This window comes from Microcebus murinus, chromosome 2 (assembly GCF_040939455.1).
Source record: "Microcebus murinus isolate Inina chromosome 2, M.murinus_Inina_mat1.0, whole genome shotgun sequence".
Taxonomy (NCBI): Eukaryota; Metazoa; Chordata; class Mammalia; order Primates; family Cheirogaleidae; genus Microcebus; species Microcebus murinus.
Genome location: NC_134105.1, coordinates 117,601,108 through 117,621,620, shown reverse-complemented (window position 1 = coordinate 117,621,620; position 20,513 = coordinate 117,601,108). Strand labels below are relative to the sequence as shown.

The following is a 20,513-nucleotide window of genomic DNA, read 5'->3' as shown; positions in this document are numbered from 1 at the left end:
CATGGAAAGAGCAGCTGTAATGGATGTTCCACAGACAGATGTTTATCTAATGTTGCTCAATGTCTGTTGACATTGAACAGCTTGCATTTGTTTCAGACTTCAGTTCTAAGAAAATATTTGTCTCTCCTAACAGACTTATATACTTCATTTTATCGGATGACAATGATTACGTATTTTTAGCTTTTTGCCTTGGTTATCCGTAAGATTGGAAGTAGACGCAAGACTCAATAATTATAATGCTTTTCATGTACTTGCAAGATATCATTTTCTTCCTAGATTCTTGTTTCCCTAAATGTCAATGATCATCTTAACCGTTATTGCATAGGTATCTTTCATAGTAATAGTCTTTAAATGCTTTTTAAAGACTGAAATATCAAGCTGAAATATAAACCAAAAATTATAAATAAGAGTAATTGGATCATATTTGCAAGGAGAATGCTATTTTATATGTAAAGTTCCTCTAAAAGTAAGACATATATGATTATAAACAAAATAAACTATTAATAAGTATTTTATTAATAATGGAGGTTTTTGTAAATATACTTAATTATGGGGCAAGGTTGTGATCTTTAGTTCTAGAGTCCAATAAACCTGGGTTCCAATTCTAGCTGCATCACAAGACCAGCTGTGTGGTCTTGGACATGTTACTCAATTACTCTGAATCTCAGTTTCATCATTTATAAAATGGGTATAATAGCTGTACCCATCTCACAGAATTATTGTGAGAATTAAATGAAATAATATATATGATGTGCACATAGCACAATGTCTAGCCTATGATAAGCATTAAATATATACTATTTATCAGCTAGCTATTATTTATTTTATTTTTCTAGCAGTGTTTCTGCCAAAATATAGGAAATGTGACTATTTGCTTAGCTTTTAGTATGGGGCCCTAAAAGTCTGAGCAACGCTGTTGTTTTCTAAGTCTATCTTTTCATTTTTTTCTCCAGTAGTTTCAAATGATCTCCCACCAAGCAAATGGAGCCTGACCTAACATCTGAGAACTTTGTGATTAAATGTAGTTTGGATGGGAAGATCATTAAGAAGTTTGCACAGGAGTTTTAAATGCCCACAATTTAAACTGTTCAATAATTTAAACAATGGGGCCTGCTTTTCATTCTGCGTAATTCTACTATTTTCCTACACAACTCCCCTGTCAGGGCCGGCAGCACCACCCACCTGGGCCAATGGTATTTTATCACACTTTTTGGAAAATCTGTTGAACTGAGGTAAGAGTGGAAGGGCAAAGAAACTTCCTAACCCCATTTTGGTTTTCAACACAGACCTAATTCTGCTAATCTCCACAATTGGCCCTCCTATTTGCTTTTCCTAACTCTAAAAATCTGTATTTAGAATGTAGATTTAATATTTTTTCTTTTGGTCTTTCTTTTTCTTTTAAGAAGTACTGACTGACAAGGCAATAAAGCCAAAAGCATTCTGCCGACAGATTAGAACCATCGAAGTTGGAAAAAAAAGGCCACAACAACAGCAAGGATCCCCAGGATTTTCAACAGGAAAGAAACTGGGAAATGAGGTGAAACCTTCAGATTGCGAGTCTTCAAAGGCTTCAGAATCCTTTGCTTCTGGGTGAGGATGGCACCCCTGGCTCCTTCCCATCTTCCGGGCCCAACCAGGCGATACTGATAGGAGTTGCAAGGCCCGAAATAGAGTTTCACAGCCAGTTTAAGGTCTGTTAACAAGATAGCGCCAAGGGCTGGCTTCGCACCTATCTCTAAGGCGAGCTCATCCAAATAGTCGACATAATTGGTCTGCAATATCTGGCTCTGGCTTTCTCCAAACCTTAATGAAGAAAGTAAAAAGCAAAGATTCAGAAAATGGGTTATGTTATGTAAGAATGTTTGGCATTCAATATCTGTTGAAAAAGTGAAGGAATGGATTTTGAATGAATCTCTGGTAGTAAGTGTGAGTTTATCCCATCAAGAGACCCATATCTCTGATTGAGAATAGATCATAAAATAGCCATGAAATTCATGGAAGCTCCAGCACTATGACAAGGTTGATAATCATGATTATTATTTTATAGTTATTAAGTAGCTGCAAGTACATATGCCAGGCATATATGTACTAGTCTTGATTGCTGCAAAAATTCATGAGATAACACACATGAAAGCATTAGCTGGGTGTCTTGCCCAGGGGTGATGCTTAACATTTGCTTTTAAATTTCTAAAGTACCTGGCAGTGTGGGCAGCATATAGTAGATGGTCAATAAGTATTAGATAAATTAGAATTTGGACATGAGATAACTCCTTACAACTTATATAAGGCCCCCAAGTCAACTTTCCAAGGGTGCTTGATCACTGTTGAACCTCATCACAAAGTACAAATCCTTGAACCTTCACACCCACCTCTGCCTAATTTATTTTGACTTTCCAAAGATATTTGAGCTACTGTCGCCACCACTGCTCTCATCCCGTTTCCCTCTCTAACCACCGAGGGGGGGGTGGCCTGAGAAGATACGGAATCTGATGTGGGCATCGCATAAAACTGAAATGAAATTAAATGAAGAAAAAAGATGTTCTGATTTGGTACAATTCCTGTCTTTAAATAGTTGGTTCTTATAGTATGTATAAGAATCACCAAAGAAGAAAGTAAAAATGCAAACTTTCAGTCTCAGCCGCAGAGCTTCTGATTCAGTTAGTCTGGGCTGCAGCTCAGGACTTTGCGTTTTTATCAGGCACCTTCCTGGTTCTTGCAAGTACTTGGATCCCTGTACTTCAAGAAACACTGCTGTATGTAAAGAATTTTTTTAAAAAAACATTCTTACAGGTCAATTCTTTTTTCATTCCTCTTGATAACGTCCGCCATCATTGTCCTCTCTGAGGGCAAGCTACACAAGCCTGAGAAATAAAAGGTTAGTGTGAGTAGTAAGTTTGATGTAACATCATTGCTTTATCTGCTAGTTGATTCTAACATTGAACTTTAGCCATTTCACTGTGTTGGACCAGCCAGGGCTGCTGTGTTCTTGAGCTCCAGTGGGTGGCGCTCCCATCGCGTTCTATGTGACACTGCCGGGGAGCAGAGTCCACAGCAGGACTACAGGGCTAAGAGGGGATCCTGGAAGCCACGCTCAGGGGTTTGGGCTCTATCCTGAAGGTGATAGGAAGCTGTGAGAGAGTGTCCCTCAGAAGGTGACAAGCTCAGACTTGCCTTTTGGAAAGCTCTGTCAGGCTGTTGAATTTTAAAAAATGAACTCCAGGAAGGCAAGCCTAAAGTTAGGGAGACCAGTTGGGAGGCTGTTGATGTAAACCTGGTGAGGGATGAGAAGAGCCCAATCTACGGTAGGGCAGTGGGAATAGAGAAAGTAGGCTGATGCAAGAGTTAGTATTGTACGTTCACGATTCCATCCCCCATCCACAAGTGTTCCCTGAGCTTCGGATGTGTTGAGAAACATCCAGCCCCTTGCATATGGCTAGTCATCAGACGGCTCCAAGTCAAGTAGTCTACACTGAGCTCCTCACTGAAGCCCTCCCATCTACACTCACGTCTTCTGTCTACACTCATCTTTATTCACAGCACAATTGTCCACCTGGTTTTCAATGCCAGAGACTTCCATTGATTCCTCTCTTTCTCTCATTTTCCCACATTGAGCAAATCGTGATGTTCCACTGATTTTATCCTTAACTACTTCTCATATGTATGTCCTCTTTTCCACCTTGTCTCTCTGCCTTGGCCCAGGTTGCATGATATTTAAGCTTAGACTATTGCAGAAGCCTTCTCTCTGGTCTGAGCATCCATTCTTTCCCCCCCTTTCAAATCTATATTCTGCACTACTGCTGAAATAATCTACCCAAAGTTTAAATCTGATGATTCCTGTTTCTTGTTTATAACCCTTTATTGGTGCCTTTGGCTGAAGAGCTTTCGAAAATGCAGATTTTGGGTCCTCAGGCCAGACTTAATCAAGGTCCCTAAAGGTCCACCAGATGATTTTTGTATGTGGCCAGATGTAGTAAAACTCGATCCACATTTTATGATACAAATTCCTTAGCATGTCTTACAAGGTCCCTGTGTCCTCTGCCCTTCTTCTCTCTCATCCCTCTCCACCTCATACATTGTGCTGGAGGAATGTCAATAGCTTGTAACTCTCCAAACACAGCGTGCCTCTGTGCTTACTCAGGTTATCCCTTTTTCTGCACCTGAGACACCCAGTCATCCAGGAGGTTTTCCTTGACCATGTGCCCTCCTCATCCCACCCTGCTACATGCCTTTTCTCTTCTTCCCAGAACACTCAAGGCATTATGCTATCAGAGCATTTGCCATACTTTGTTTAAATGATCTGTTTAAATTTTTCTCTGTCCCTCCAAGTCCCAGCACAGGACTGGGTATTCAGTGAGTTTGTGTTGAACAGAGTTGAGCCCTGGAGCAGGGAGATAACAACCTTCTGAAGGGCAGGAAGTGGGACACAGATGCTCAGGGAGAAACTTCTCAATAATCGTATAATTTATAAGGATTTGTGAGGTTGAGCTGTTCAGGTATTAAGAGTTAATTTGGATTAAGTACGGATGAGGCCCTGATCTCTTGATTTGCCCATATTATGAGGAATTTACAAATACCAAATAGGTAAAACCAGAAGCCATAGATGTTTTCCTTATTTAACTTACCTGCCATGAGTCAAAGAAAGGTTAACAGGTACTTAGCATTATGCTAGTTGAAATTCTCTGAACTGTCTAATTTTTTTTGGAGACAGAGTCTTGCTCTGTTGTCCTGGGCTAGAGTGTAGTGGCATCATTGTAGCTTGCTGCGACCTCAAAGTCCTGAGCTCAAGTGATCCTCCTGCCTCAGCCTCCCAAGTAGCTGGGACTACAAGTGCAAGCCACCACACCTGGCTAATTTTTTCTATTTTTGGTAGAGACGGGGTCTTGCTTTTGTTCAGGCTGGTCTCGAACTCCTGAGCTCAAGCAATTATGCTGCCTCAGCCTTCCAGAGTGCTAGTATTACAGGCATAAGCCACTGTGCCTGGCCTGAACTGTCTAATATTTTAAAGGGATGATTGCAGGAATTTATTATTATTATAAATTTCTGTATTTGTTATTCTTTGAATTCCCCACTAAATTTTTAGAATGTTAATCTTCTGAGAGCAGTCAAAATTGTCGAATTTCTCAGCAGCCTTCTTATTTAAGGCAACCTTCTTATTAATACTGAGCAAACGTCACCAGATCTGAAACCCTTAGTTATGCACCTGCCCATTTACTTACCTTTGAAAACTCTTGTTACCCAACGAGCTTGAAGTTCGACAGTTGGGAAAATGGAACCCAGGGGCTGGATGAGACCAATGCATGCAAGGGTTGACTTCTCCAGGTGAGGCGGGAAGATGTATTTATACAGCGAGACCATATTATTCTCTACTTTGACAAGTGATTCTTCAAGGAAGGGAAAAGAGAAAGTATATCCCGTTGCAAAGACAATGACATCAATGTCTTTCTCCACTGTTTCATCCTCAAAGACCGTGGAAGTTTCTGTGAACTCTTTCACTCTCGGCTTCACCTTGATGGCTCCATAGAGTAGACGACTTGGAAGATCATCATTTAATATAGGTTCTTTCATAAGGTATCTGAAACACACAGAAAAAAAAAAAGCACTCAGAAGGATCATTTACTTGAATCCTCTTAATGTTTTTGGGGGGTGGCTCTGAAAATAAAAGGCTTTATCAAATATCCATAAAACTCTAAATTGATTAGTTGGCCTGCCACAGCTCTTACTTTATAACTTAATTCTCATATCACAAATATCTCCCCTCAATAAATAAGGGAAAACATGTAGGTGATGTGTGTAAGAGACATTTCAGAGAAGCAAGTATCCCCAAGGGCTTAGACAAAATGCCTGTGCTTGGGGTTAATCCCTTGAGTATTCTGGTGATTATTACACCATTTCTGTTCTACCATGTTTTATGTTACCTGGCTTCAATTATTTTTGCTGTTTTATTTAACCTGTATCTGATCATAAGCAAGAAAGAAAATATTTGTTAAATTTCCACCAGTTTTAAAACCTATTAAGGAATCAATGTGAAAATTAATGCATAAAATTAGGTTTGGTGATATTTCTAAATCCCAAATGTCTGTGGAGTCTCTGTTTGTGATATCATGGATTTGGTACAAAGTCTGCTCATGTTTCTAGAGTTTTTTTTTTGTAGATTTGAGAATATTTTCTTTTTATTTTTTTTCTTTAAAATAAGACAATAGATGGATGACACATGTATCAGCCCTCAGAATATAGCAGTCACATGGCATTTGTTAAAAGAAACAATATCAGTGCTGTATAACTTCAAGACCAACAGAGTTTTGTCTTTTGACAAAAAGAAAGGAATACGTTCTTAAAGGCTGCCCATATGACCCTCCAAGGTACAGAGTTAGAAGAACAATAGTTATTAGGTGGAGAATTAGATGTTTCCCCTTCCATCCCTCTGAAAGTTAGCTCATAGTCCCTTGAAGCAGTTTTCTCCAATGATGGGCAACTCTGGGCTTAGAAAGTTCTTTCTTACTTCTGCTTTCTGGAGTAGCTTATAACACTTCTGCTTCATCTGTGTAAGTATTTTTTTAAAAGGCATACTAAAAAAGTTTGGAATCCAAGATCCAGTATGAAACTCATAGTGTTAGGTTATAGTTTGAACTGCCATGTTAGCAATTTGGACCTTTGTGAAAGACAGCCACCTTCAGACAACCTTGCTGATCAATGAGTTATACCATAAAAAAGCAAAATAACTCTACTTGTTCTGAGGCTCAAGACCATAATTTTCATGGTTGAACCACTTATTCATCTGTTGTTCCATCATCCATTTTAGAACTGTTCGTGGCAGGACGTTTCGGAGCTGAGAGTTAAATCGGGTGTGGAACACCATGTCCCAGGGATAGCCATCTTCAGAGATGCGGCTCATAACCCAGGAGCCATGCTGGGTGCTGATAAAAACCTGGCAAGCAAAAAGGAATGCAGTTTAAATTAGGGCATTGTCCCCCTTGTGGGCGATGTGTCACACGTGTGGCCCCACAATTTACTGAGGTTCTATTTCAAAGATGATCGATCTCAAAGTGAAGTACCTCCTATAAAGGCTGTGCCCAGTGACATTTACACCGTTTCTTTTATAGTGCAGGGGAAAGATTACAACCCTTGGAGATGTACGATTACAGCCTAATGGCTGTGTGAGCATAAATGCATGCTTCTCTGTGATCCTGGAGGGAGAATGATAAGGGGCATCACCTTCCTCTCATACTTAAAAGAACTTTGTTATATATTTTAAAAGTTGCCAACTCTGACTTTATACTGTGATTCCCTTTCTCTCTCTCTCTCTTTTTTAAAAATTATTATTATTTTTTTATTTTAGCATATTATGGGGGCACAAGTGCCCTTTCTCTTAAAGTGCACATCTATGTCCTTTTTCAGATGCATTCTTTACCTTGTTTACTAAGATTGCCCTGTCTTCAATATATATATTTTGATCTCTTTTCAAAAATATCTTTTACCTTGGGTACCGTTATTCTCCCATTATCCAAATGCGTATTTGAACTATTTTTCAATTTTTTACATATCATTCTATTAATATGAGTTTTGTTTTCTAAGGCTATCCTTGACATACTTACATAAGATTCACCTGCAAGGAAACCAATTCACACAAGAGGTTAAGATCATTTGCTTTGGACCCAGACTGCCTGGGTTTGAATCCCAGTCCCACCACTTACCAGATGTGTTGCCTTGGGCGAGTTATTTCAATCTCTCTGTGCCTCAGTTTGTCACTCTGCAAAATGAGGGTAATAACAGTACCTACCTCACGGCATTATTGTGTAGATTAAATGAGGTGATAACCCCATTAAAAAGTGGGCAAATAACCCCATTAAAAAGTGGGCAAAAGACTTGAACAGAAATTTTTCTAAAGAAGACAGAAGAATGGCCAACAAACATATGAAAAAATGCTCAACATCTCTAATCATCAGGGAAATGCAAATCAAAACCACAATGAGATATCACTTAACCCCAGTGAGAATGGCCTTTATCAAAAAATCTCCAAACAATAAATGCTGGCGTGGTTGCGGAGAGAGAGGAACACTCCTACACTGCTGGTGGGACTGCAAACTAGTTCAACCTCTGTGGAAAGCAATATGGAGATACCTTAAAGCGATACAACTGAATCTACCATTTGATCCAGCAATCCCATTGCTGGGCATCTACCCAAATGATCCAGTGACACTCTACAAAAAAGACACCTGCACTCGAATGTTTATAGCAGCACAATTCATAATTGCAAGGCTGTGGAAACAGCCCAAGTGCCCATCAATCCAAGAATGGATTAATAAAATGTGGTATATGTATACCATGGAGTACTATTCAGCTCTAAGAAACAATGGTGATATAGCACATCTTATATTTTCCTGGTTAGAGCTGGAACCCATACTACTAAGTGAAGTATCCCAAGAATGGAAAAACAAGCACCAGATATATTCTCCAGAAAACTGGTATTAACTGAGTAGCACCTAAGTGGACACATAGGTACTACAGTAATAGGGTATTGGGCAGGTGGGAGGGGGGAGGGGGGTGAGTATATACATACATAATGAGTGAGATGTGCACCATCTGGGGGATGGTCATGATGGAGACTCAGACTTTTGGGGGGAGGGGGGGAAATGGGCATTTATTGAAACCTTAAAATCTGTACCCCCATAATATGCCAAAATAAAAAAAAAATTAAAAAAAAAATGAGGTGATATATAAAAAATGCTTACAATATTGCCTGGCAAGTGATAAGTGCTGCTAGCTGTTAATATTTTGTAAATTTAGGCTAGAGGAGAGAGGTTTCACACAGTGCCTCACATCTGGAATGGGCCGGAATTTGAAGCTAATTTTGTGGGGAAGGGCCTCAGCTACTTAGCGTGTGAAGGAGCACCTGCACCAGACACTCTATTGCTGGTCTGCGTGTGGTATAGACTTGCGTTCTGAATTAATCCTGCTGTTGCCTTATGCTGGCGTGGCCATACTTTGGTTAGGTCTGAGAGACTATACTTACAGAGACACTTACATTAGCATTTCTTTCCATTACTTGCTGTCTCGAGACCCTTCTTCCTTAGGATCAATCCATGTCTCAAATTGGATGCTCTGCCTATTTTATTTGCTCTCTTTCTGCTGTGACCCTTTCCTCAGCAGGGGAGTCTACCCTGGCTGGCTCCACTAGCCGCAGCAGTGAGATACACGTGGGAATTTAGGTGCAGGCTGCTTTCCCTGAGATGCGTGCTTTAAGCCAAGGGCCGGAGATTTGGTTTTTGGTGGGAAGGGTGTGGATGACCCTTGAGTTGTGCTTTTTGGTCTGTGGCAGAAGGTGCCATATCCTTATGAAGGTGAACTTCATTTAACACAGCAGGGCACACTCAGGGTTTCGGTGAGTCCAGGTTGTAATTTCAACATGCACCTAGCTCCGTCCCTTACATGCGTAGCTCCTGTAACGTGCCTGGTCAAAATCAGAGTCTCTTCTCAGAAGGTTTGGGAGTATATTACTCTGTGTAAAAAGTGTTATCATAATATAGATTTATGCTAGTACTCTAATAAACACCGAAGAGACACTCTATGCAACAGATTGTTTAAAGGAGCCACAAGGCACACAAATATAGCCAAGCTAGTTTCTTAATCATGAATCTGGCACTGTAAGCAGGCTTTTGACATAGCAAGACCCATAAAAGGAATCGGCTCTTGCAATCCAAGATTTGATGTCTTTGGAACGTCTGTTCTACGTCCAAGTTACTGACCTGAGAAAAGGTAGTGATCCAGGACGGGTGTTCACTTGGCGGACTGCTGCGTCAGCTCCTCTCATCCTGCCCCGTCCTGCCCCCCTCCTGGAGCTCTGCGGGTATTCCCAGCACCACGGAGCCTGCAACTGCGGGCTCCCGCTTTCCTGCTCTGCTCCCAGCTTTTAGAGTTCCTGCCTCCTCACTTGTCACTCACACTGAGGTCTTAAAGATTTGAAAAGTGAAGAGTGGTTTCTTTTCATTAAAAAAGGTGACGGCTTCTCAGGTCCTAGTAAATCTGTTTCTAGTGCTAGTGTCCTGCTCTGTCCCCAGGCTGGAACGGAGGACACTGACTGATAGGTGACTCTGACACCTCCCAGTGCAGCCCCTTCATCCAGCTGCTGGGCAGGCGCCATGCTTGTTTGTCATGTTTGCTACTGGGCACCTCAAGTCCTGAACGTGCGAGACTCAGGACAGGAAATGTTTGCTGGTGTGGACATGGCCATGGAAGTCCTGTCAGCCAGAGATCCCAGGCTGAGGAGGCCCGTGTAAGCGTGATAGGCCATCTGGTGCAGCCCTGTTGAGAGGGACCCTTAGCTATGTTCCCGTCTTTGCCTTTCCAGAAGGGATTTATTTTCTGCCATTCCTGACCACCTCTGTCAGCATCTGCGTCTTGTAATGTTTGACTCTGCGGCAGGTCAGCTGGTGTCATTCCTGAACAGGTGCCAAGACCGCAGTGGTGGGAGGGCCGTGGGGAACACCTAAGTATCTATGATCTTAGTTGAGAGTTTTTTTTTTTTTGAGACAGAGTCTCACTTTGTTGCCCAGCCTAGAGTGAGTGTCATGGCGTTAGCCTAGCTCACAGCAACCTCAATCTCCTGGGCTCAAGTGATCCTCCTGCCTCAGCCTCCCTAGTAGCTGGGACTACAGGCATGCACCACCATGCCCGGCTAATTTTTTCTATATATATTTTTAGTTGGTCAATTAATTCCTTTCTATTTTTGGTAGAGACGGGGTCTCACTCAGGTTGGTTTCGAACTCCTGACCTCAAGCAATCCGCCCGCCTCGGCCTCCTAGAGTGCTAGGATTACAGGCGTGAACCTCTGCGCCCAGCCCTTAGTTGAGAGTTTAACCTCCTGTTTAATCTTTCTTTTCATGATCCTTGGGTAACTGAAGATCATCTACTTTTCAAATATAATCAAAGTATGCCCTAATTTACTAAAAGGCACCCCCCAAAATATGAATAGGTCAACTTCTCATTAGGCCTCCTGGGTAGAAACAAGGCTTTTTGTACTAAAAATCATCTGGTCAAAACTTCCTTTTTACAAAATGAGGGAACCATCACCCAGAGAAGTGAGATGACTTACTCTAGGGGACATGGCTTGTTGGTGACATAGCTGGGAGGTAAACTCTGGCTTCTTGACTTCCAGATTTTCTATGATACCATACTGGGCCACCAACCAATCAGTCAGCGAGTAATGGAGACCCAGTTATGCAGCTGGGGTTCTCCAATAGGCACCTCCCCTTTCCTCTACCCCACGGTACAAGTTAAGCAGAGAGCGTCGCACCTGAGCAGCCTTCTTACTCAGCTCGACGGCAATATCTGAGGCCGAGTTTCCTATTCCAATCACCAGGATTCGTTTCCCCTCAAATCCACCTGGGTGCTTGTATTGGCGGCTATGGAAATATTGGCCTTTGAACCTCTCAATACCTGCAGGGAGAAGAGGAGAGAAAACTATGAACGTCTGAGCAGCTATGTCAAGCTAATGTAAATAAGACTGCATTTTCAGCTTTTCCTCTCCGGAGTCAATCATTTGTTTTGCCTCTTCCCCTCTTATAAAAGTCACAGTAGCAAGGCCAATTGGCAAACTCAAAGTGTAAAGCAAATAAGAAAGGTTAGGTACTGTGCATATAGAACAGGACCAAAGGAGTTGATTTCGGAGGCTGCAGCTCGTATATTTATCAGAGACAGACAAATGGTGATGAATACAGCAGAGTCACATGCTGGCTTCTGACTACCCATTACACTATTTTGGACTGCACGATGACACCTTTAATGTCACACGGCAGATACTCTTTTTAATATTTCTTAACTACTTCATGAAGTGCTATTCTTGTATAATAATTAGAATAATATCTAGCATTCTTATTTTGCAAAAGCAAACAAAAACTAAAATAAACTAAAAACCAGACATATAGAAGCGGAGAGATGGTTTCCATGTTGCAGTAAGTAAGTGACTTGCTGGTGGTTAATTGCAGACAAGCCTGTCTGTGTCCTTTCCTAGTTACTACTAGTTACTACTTTTACATTTCCCGGGAACACATGCCTTTATATTCAAGTGTTTGCCATTGATGGTGCAGTTGCTTGAAAGAGTCTTTAAATGATTGGTTCTTAAAGTGTGGTTCCTTGGCCAGCAACATCAGCATCATCTAGAAACTTGTTAGAAATGAAAATTTTCAGCCTCATGCCAGACCTGCTCTCTTAGTCCATTTTCTATTGCTTTTAATAGAAAATCTGAAACTGGGTGTTTTATAAGGAAAGGAATGTATTTCTTACAGTTATGGAAGCTGAGAAGTCCCAGGTCGAAAGGCTGCATCTGGTGAGACTTCTTGCTGGTGGGGATGCCCCGAGGGCTCCCGAGGCCATGCAGGGCATCACTCGGTGAGGGGGCTGATGCTCTAACGTGCTATGCTCCGGTCTCTCTTCTTTTCTTATAAAACTTCCAGTTCCACTCCCAGATAACTCATTAATCCATCAACCCTTTAATCTATCAATCCGTGAATGGATTAATCCATTCATTAGCGTGGGACTTTTATGACCCAATCGCCTCTTAAAGGCCCTACCTCTCCATTCTGCCACACTGGGGATTAATTTCACCATGAATTTCGGAGGGGACATTCAAAGCATAATACCTGCTAAATCAGAAATACGGGGCTGGGGCCCAGCAGTTTGTGTTTTGAAAGGCTCTCTCTGGGTGATTCTATCTGGGAACCACTGCTTTAGATTAGCAGGTCTCAATCCTGACTGTATATTAAAATCACCTGAGCACACTTTATTGATCTAGCCCTACCCCACAGCATTTGAATCCTGGAGGCTGGGGCCCCAGGCACCCGGACTTCCGAAGCTCCAGAGGGGATTGCATTGTGAGGCCTGCATCAGTTGCTTTCCTGAAGGCCTTGGGAAGGAAGTGTGTTCTCTGCAGGAAGGGCTGGGAGGCTCCAGAATAGATGGATGCAAGGTTCTTCTCTTGTACTGCTCTCCCCACCACTAACCTGCAGGAGCATTTCTTTCTAGGAACCCCTGTCCATGAGTGTGTCTCTAAGGAAAAGCCTTAGGATGCAAAAAAGTCACAGGTGTTTGGCAGGATAGAAAAAGGCCAAGGCAGGCACATGGCTAAAAGGGCCTCTCCAACAGAGAACCAGCTTGGACGAGAATTCTCTGAAATTCTGGGGAAGACTTAGTGACCTCGGAGGATGTTAGTTGAGCTTTCGGCATAATGAAGACCCAAAGAGGTCAACAGAAACAAAAATGGTGTTTGGAGTCTTTCATCTTTCCAGCCCTCTCCCAATCCTAATATTATGCCCAGTTGCAGCAGTGAATCCTGCCTGTCAATCCAAACTGCATGTAAAGGACCTGGAAACCTACTCCAAAAAGCCGGGAATGCACACAGTCTCACCTGGAAATGACTTCAGTGGGATGTGAGGTAGGATGTGGTGGCCACTGCAAACCATAACTGCGTCAAAGATGGCACTTTGCTCCTTGCCGTGGCTCTGGGTAACAACCTTCCATTGGCCAGAGGATGAAAAATCTGGGCATTTTTTCACACTAATGACGGTTGTCTTGAACAAACACAGAGAAGGCATCACTGAGAATTATTCTGGCATAACAGGGGCCTTGTTTGGGGCGCTGCAGTAGGGATGGGCAGAATGTGATGAATAACTCCATCTAGGTTTCATCTGAGTCTGATTTCAAGCCACTCAGGGCAAAGACTGCCAAGGGTACCTTTCTCATGGCTGCTTTGTGCACCTGCCTCACTAGGGGAACCAGTCTGTAAAGAGCGTCAAGTACTGAATCAGAACTTGAGAGATAAAAGAAAAGGAAGGGAAGGTCTTGTGAAAGTTGTCAAAATAAAAATGAAGTCACTAATATTAAGAAGACCCTAACCAATAGAGCCAGGGAAGGCCAGGAAGAGAGGGGTCTCACACTTAGATGCCTGATAACAAAATAGACTACAAAAACCGCAATCTTGCACAAAAAGCAATGGCAACCTTGCACAAAAAATAATTCTGCAAGAAAATCTGCCCAGCTACTGCCTATCTAATCCCAGACTGCCATTTCCCTTGTTATTGATCTTTATAGCCAAATATAATTATATCAAAATGATTATATAATCCTCCTCATTTTTGTCCTTTAAAAACCTTTATCTTCTTTTTTTCTCCCTGAATACACACATGGCTTATTATGGCATGTGTATTCCCATTACAATGCCTTATTCCCAAATAAATACTTTTTCTTTTAGATGGCCTCTGATTGTTATTTAGGTTGACAGTCTGGACAAGGATACAAAACACAACTAATCGTTTAAGTGACCAGTCAGCATTTACCAATAACCTTTTATGTGTCCATCTCTGTGTAGACTCTGTAGCTGAGAAGGTATTTCACGTGAAGCACTTGGCAGAGTGCCTGGCACATGGCCAGTACTCCATCGAACGGTAGTTGTTAATGTTCATTATTTTTAAAACAGAGTACATCATGTTAGCAATACAGTTCATGATCTCATTTGGATGAAATCATTTATTGTTTCATTGATTTTTAAAAATGTGGTTCACTGGAGGTCTATTAATTTTTAAAAGTGTACATAAATGTTTCATGTTGCTGTATATAAGAAACAATGTAAAATGGAGGCAAACTTTGTCACACTTTTAGAAAATTGACATGCTTCTCCTTTGCAAGTATTTGAGTCTTTTCTACATGCTTCAAAATTTTCAGATAGTTTTCAAAATGCTGGTAATTTTTGATGCTGTCTCAACTTAAAAATGTATATATGGGATATTAGTAGAAAGCTTGTGAAACGGCTTTAGAATGTCTGGGCAATTTTCCGCTGAGAGTAAACATTTCAGATTTGTAGTTCAGAGTAGTATATTTACTAAAGTGCTATAGATTTCGCACTGAAATGTGATTTGAGGACCAGGACCTTCAGTATCCCCAGGGAGCTTGTTAGAAATGCAAAAATCTCAGACCTCATCCTGTACCTGTTAAACCAGAACCCACAATTTAACAAGATCTCCAGGGGATTCATGTGCACATTAAAGGGTGAGACGCACTGATGTAGACTGCATTGGCAATCAGGAGCAACAAGGCATTTTACAGTTTGCTTGCTTCTCGAGTTGAGCCCTAACATCTATAAGTTATACCAACTCAGAAACCGATAAACAGAAATGTCTTCCCACCTCCTCTCTACCCTCCAGAAAACATTAACAGCAGTTACACAATAACCAAGAGAAATAACTCCCTTGTAACTCTAACACGATCTTTAAAAAAACAGATAATATAAATTATGTATAATAAGAGGGCAATATATTTGTTAAGTAGATTGATAGCCAAGTGGACAAAGCTACAAATGCTTCTGGTATAAATAATCTGTTAATCATAGGATAGATCTACCAGGAACTGGGGAAAACTGCATTAGGTAGAGAACTGGACATTGTAATGGTATTTACAAATATAGATTTTCATCAGAATAAACTACTACAAATTAATATAATATAAGCCTGGTGTACACACAACTGGGCTTACTGAGAAAATGAGATGTGTTTAAAAAATAAGCCTCACCAACAGTTATTTATCCAGAAATGTAATTTATATTTTATTTCCTAAGTGGATTCTAATTCTGAGACTATAGGTTATTGATAAAAATTCAGCATGTTTAATGAGAATATTGTGGGTTTTTTTGTTGATTATTTGTTTTTTGGGAAGCATAAGAAAAGGTAATTCCAAGTATATTTCAAAATGGTCTGGCCATCTTTATGTTGCTAGAGATTGCATCCATAAAAAAAATTATAAGCAAAAAATAGTTTTCACAGGTTTCTGAGATGAATGGAAAGCAGTGAGTTTATTTAGCACATTTCTAAGAAATCCAAATAGGATTCTCTATAGAGAATTTAAGAAAATGAAACAGCGGTTTAAAATTTTTATATGTCTTTTCAAGGGAAATGGAGCTAGGAGTATTCAATGGTAATAGATATTAATTAATTTAAATACAGTTTTGCCATCAGCATCATCATCATTGAAATTTTTAATTTGAACAGATGATTTTCCTCTTTGGTTAATGTATACAATCTATAATATCAGAGATAATGACACTACTTTTTGGGTTTATATCATGCTCTTATCTTTTGACAGAGAATTGAAGTGGGATACTTTATTCACAATTTCTTTCATTATCAGAGTAACTCTCTATCTAAATGTGAGCTGCACTAATGTAGAGAAACCCATTTGCCCCCAAAATACAATACCTGGAAGCGAATATATTTTAAAAGATCAAAATTTTTGGCAAAAATCCTGAAATATTCCAGAAGTTTAGAATTGTGCAGGAAGTTTGGAAAATCTTCAGGCATTGGAAAGTCACTGAAACAGGACATTTCTTTGCTGGTGTTGGTGATGACAGACTGATAGATACTGGCTCGGCCATCTTCCACATTTTCCTAAAGGATCAAATAAAGTAATTAGCGATGATTATGCATTCAAAAAATTCCTTGATTTCCTACTCTTCTTCCTACATCTAACCCTGAGTGATGCGATTGTCTTTCGATGCTGTAGTACGACTGTAATGTTTAGGTGATGAGGTGCAGCCTGTGCACTCCATCATTCTGTGTGATGGGGTCTGCTTATTGCTTACCTGTGTTGCTTACTGGGAGCAATGTTGGCATTGGTGGGGGTGGGCACAATTCTTTTGGCACATTATATGTAGCATCCCAGGTCTCTCTCTGTTTAATATCAGTCTTCGTGACAATCAGTTCCTTTCCTAAATTTCCCCAGGGGAGGCCTCTCACCTGTACCTCTTTAGGAACCAATAAGCGCTGGCACACTGGACAGAGAACATAGTATAGAATTCCAAGGAAAATGAGTATTTTCGGGTGCCTGGAGTTTTCACGTCTTGACTTGATCCCCTCGGTCTTCACTTTATGCTTTACACAAATCAACCTTCTTTAAGCGACAAGGGTGAATGGCACACGCCAATCAAATCTTAAACACGAGTCTAATTGTTACTGAATGTACTTTGGTAAAGCCTGAGGCAGTGCCTGCTATGGTTGAGTTTATAGTTTTCTCTTCAAGTAGTGCCGTGTGTAATGTTCTTTCTATTAAACCACGAAAAGAGCCAAGTATGGTGATTCGGTGTCTTTGACATCAGCATACTACCAAATAGGCTTGTATAAGAAAATTTAAATAATGCTACTCCAGAACTCTTCTATTGATGCTTCTGCATATATAGAGACTAAGGCATAATCCAAGTAAATAGTAGTTGCTTTTTAAACTCAGAATTGGGGCAGATGTAAAGAGATGGAAAGCTTGTAGAAATGCATTACTTGAAATAAATTACTTCGTCTTACATTATCAGGACCATAGTCTCTTCCACAGAGTGGTAACATAAGGAGAGTAAACATTCGCTTCTAATCTAGCCACCACAATAAATCAATCATGCATGTTCATTTCTCATTATTCATAGAAAATCATTACTTTCCTGCCCAATCTTCAGATAAAGGCTCCTTAGGTTTTTGACAATTCTGAACAAGGCAGCCTAGACTAGCAGAAGGAGCTTGGTCTTCAGAGTTAGATTTGAGTTTAAGTCTTTCTTATTCAGACTGTGTGTGAGCCTGGACCATGCCGCGCTCACAGGATTCATTTGAGACTCATAAAAAATGCCCAGAAGATTTTGATTCAGTAGGTCTGGGCTGGTGCCCAGGAATTAACATCTTAAGAAACTCTCTCTGTGTGTTTTATGGTCATATGCATTTGAGAAACCTAATATTAAAAACATCCCTTTTGGTATGAGACTAAGTTTGTATTGGCAAAGCATAGGTCCTAGACGAACTTGCCATTCCTCCAACTGGTGAGTGTGTAGGGAGAGGCCTTTGGATGATCTCTGCTGAAATGAGAGTTTGCTTTTCATGCATTCAAACCTTTTGCTTCCATCTGATTATTCTCAGGTGTTTTTAATATCTCACTTAGATACACCTGATACATGATCCTAAAGTAATTGCTCTTGAGTTCTGAACTTAAACGTTGGTTGAATCCTTTTGAGCAATAATGCAAGTTAGGACATAATTAGAAATAGGGATTTAGCTGTTTTTGGGTCACGTATGCCTAGGTCTGAATGCCAATTCCTCCAGTTGTGTGATCACAGCCAACTCCCTTAACCTCCCTCATTTTCTGTTGGCTCAAGTATAAAATATATTGTTATTGTTAGTAGTTAACATTTATTGAACTCTATTATAAACCAGGAATTGTTCTAAGTTTTTTACATGAATTACCTCCTTTAATCTTCAAAACAGCACTATAAGATAATCGCACTTTTCTATTATTATCCCCACATGTAACTGACTAAACTGGGACACAGGGGTGTAAGTGACTTGCCCAAGACCTCACAGGTAGGAGGTGGCAAGCTAGTACTCATTCAAAGGTTGTAGGAAGGAATAATTATAAATCTTTATAGCTGTCTGTCTATGTATCTTTCTAATTTTTATGCAAATTGTGAAGGACAGCTAGCATTGTCAATCTTTGGGCTTGACTAATAGAATGAATTTAATTAATAAAACATATTTGGTGAAGAGTTTCACAGCAGTTATAACAAAGCATTACAGATGAGTAAAGTTTAGCAAACAAACAGGGTTCATTTGTCAGGGAAAAACAGTAGTGACAAGGGCTTACTCTCTGAAGAAGCATTTGGCTCAGTCATTGAGACAGGAGTGGCGTCTTGAAAATAATCCATGTTACTTCTATTTTGCAAAGTGTTCTCTAATATCTGTATATTATTAAGTAGTATATTAGAGAATCATAAAAATATGACCTGCAGCAAAATTACTGCATCCAAAAGAAGTGGTCCTTTCCACACCTTGGTTGGCTATCTGGATTGGGATGGCAGTGACCAGGGGAGAGAGGCCAGCCTAAGACTGCAGATCCTGTAGGGCTGCGTAAGTAAATACAAATAAAATCTGATCAAAGTTGCTTTAAAAATCCCTCAAAAAGGCCCACCAATAGCTATGATTCACCCTGAAATAGCAGCACAAGCTGTCCAAGACATAAAAAATCTCACTTACTTTGAACCTCCACAGCCCCCCGATATCTTCTGTCCTCTCGAAGCAAGTGGGCTCCAGGCCCTCGTCCACACAGCACTTCAGAGAGATCAGGCCGCTGACCCCTGCTCCGATCACTGCCACCTTTTTTGCCATCGGCTTCTGCCAAGGAGTGAATCAATCAATGCTGCTTCGCTGGGACAAAAGGTAAGAGAATCCTTATGGGATGATCAGGTCATTGGTTGTAAACACTGCAGCAGTGGCAATTTAATTAGCAGCACTCACTGGATAAAATGCCAGGCAAACCCCAGTCTCTTCTTCCCCTTGAGAAAAGCCAAGCTGTCTTACGGACTTTGCTGCAGACCTTGTTTACAACATCTTGGTTTAATGTTTAAAAGCAACCCATTAAACAAAGCCAAACTATTTAATAAGAAAGCATGGTAGGGATGTGAGCCAAATCTCCGGTCAGAGTTCGGAGCTTTCTCTTTCCAGCTTCTTTCCTCAGCTGTCATCCTTACCTTTGTTTCTGCCTTTTGGCACCGTCCCTTTGACAGGATGGTTTTCTCCCTGGGTTGTGCGCTAGGAGGAGGTCAGAAATGTTTTTGAGAGTTGGAGGTGGCTGTGAGAAATGGGAGGGGCTTCTTATTCCTTCAGCATTGTGCCAGCTGGAACGTCAAACACTCTCAGGAATCCTAAAATAAAGAAAGGGATTCATGCCCTGAGGTCAAGAGTAACAATGGAATGTCTTTATAGTAACAACAGATTCTACAGCATAGGTAGTTTAAAAATCCTTTTTATAATGAGGTAATAAATGTTCATTAACAATTGAGCAAATACAGATAAATAAAAAGAAGTGACAATTACCATTAATCTCACCACCCAGAAATAATTACCATTGATATTTTTTGGTATATCCTTTCACCTAATTCATATATATACACATACACAAGCAAAAAATGGAATCCTAGTCTAAATATAATTGCCAACTTGATTTTTCACTTTCCAGTATACAAATACTTTTGTACGCATAGCATCATTTTTCACGGTTGCATGGATTTCATTTAGTAGATGGTATAGTCATCCATCTAACAAATATTCATTTCTAAGCGGTAGGCACTATTTCTGGCGTAGCAGTGTGCCCGGATGAACAAGACAGATCATGTTCTGGCCTGGCTCGCTCAGACTTGGTGATTTCTGGGTTCTAGTGTCCCGTGGTTACCTGTTCCTAGATTGCTCGTCCTGCCCAGGCCCATATCTTATCTTGGTTTTTCTGCTGTGTGTATGCTGGCTTGGATGACCCTAGTGGGACTTCTAAGGTCTTCCTATCCACTGCCTTCTTTCTGGTTTGACATAGAACTGGATGACTTACCTTTGCTTACAATCTCAGTTACCAGCATTAACGTTTATTAGAAAACTAAATTAGGAGACTATAAAGTCCTTGTATACCTTAGACACAGTCTAAATGATGGAGGTAAAGGACTCCATTCCCCAACCCAA

General features: G+C 40.6%; 1 protein-coding gene across 2 annotated transcripts; it reads right to left on the bottom strand.

Moving 5' to 3' along the window:
- Nucleotides 1-1,204: 1,204 nt before the first annotated feature.
- Nucleotides 1,205-19,642, bottom strand: FMO2 (flavin containing dimethylaniline monoxygenase 2). Of its 2 annotated transcripts, none has more exons than XM_012765158.3 (9): nucleotides 19,535-19,642; nucleotides 19,041-19,211; nucleotides 16,239-16,427; nucleotides 13,400-13,562; nucleotides 11,291-11,433; nucleotides 6,726-6,925; nucleotides 5,217-5,572; nucleotides 2,789-2,861; nucleotides 1,205-1,803 (listed from the first exon to the last, which is right to left on the bottom strand). In XM_012765158.3, exons 2-9 carry the CDS (start codon nucleotides 19,170-19,172, stop codon nucleotides 1,452-1,454), a joined length of 1,608 nt encoding a protein of 535 aa, XP_012620612.2. In that variant the 5' UTR covers nucleotides 19,173-19,211; nucleotides 19,535-19,642; the 3' UTR covers nucleotides 1,205-1,451. The 2 variants fall into 2 exon arrangements, with proteins under 2 accessions (XP_012620612.2, XP_075856494.1); XM_076000379.1 differs by having other exon boundaries at nucleotides 19,041-19,178; nucleotides 19,535-19,613.
- Nucleotides 19,643-20,513: the final 871 nt, after the last annotated feature.

What these genes read in the sequence shown, in the direction of transcription:
- FMO2 (XM_012765158.3), bottom strand. Translation starts at nt 19,172, where the DNA reads ATGGCAAAAAAGGTGGCAGTGATCGGAGCAGGGGTCAGCGGCCTGATC. An exon ending in GGGGGCTGTGGAGGTTCAAA is followed by an intron (nt 16,428 to 19,040) that starts GTAAGTGAGATT and finishes TTGATCCTTTAG; the next exon opens with GAAAATGTGGAAGATGGCCG. An exon ending in TGAGTAAGAAGGCTGCTCAG is followed by an intron (nt 6,926 to 11,290) that starts GTGCGACGCTCT and finishes TTTGCTTGCCAG; the next exon opens with GTTTTTATCAGCACCCAGCA.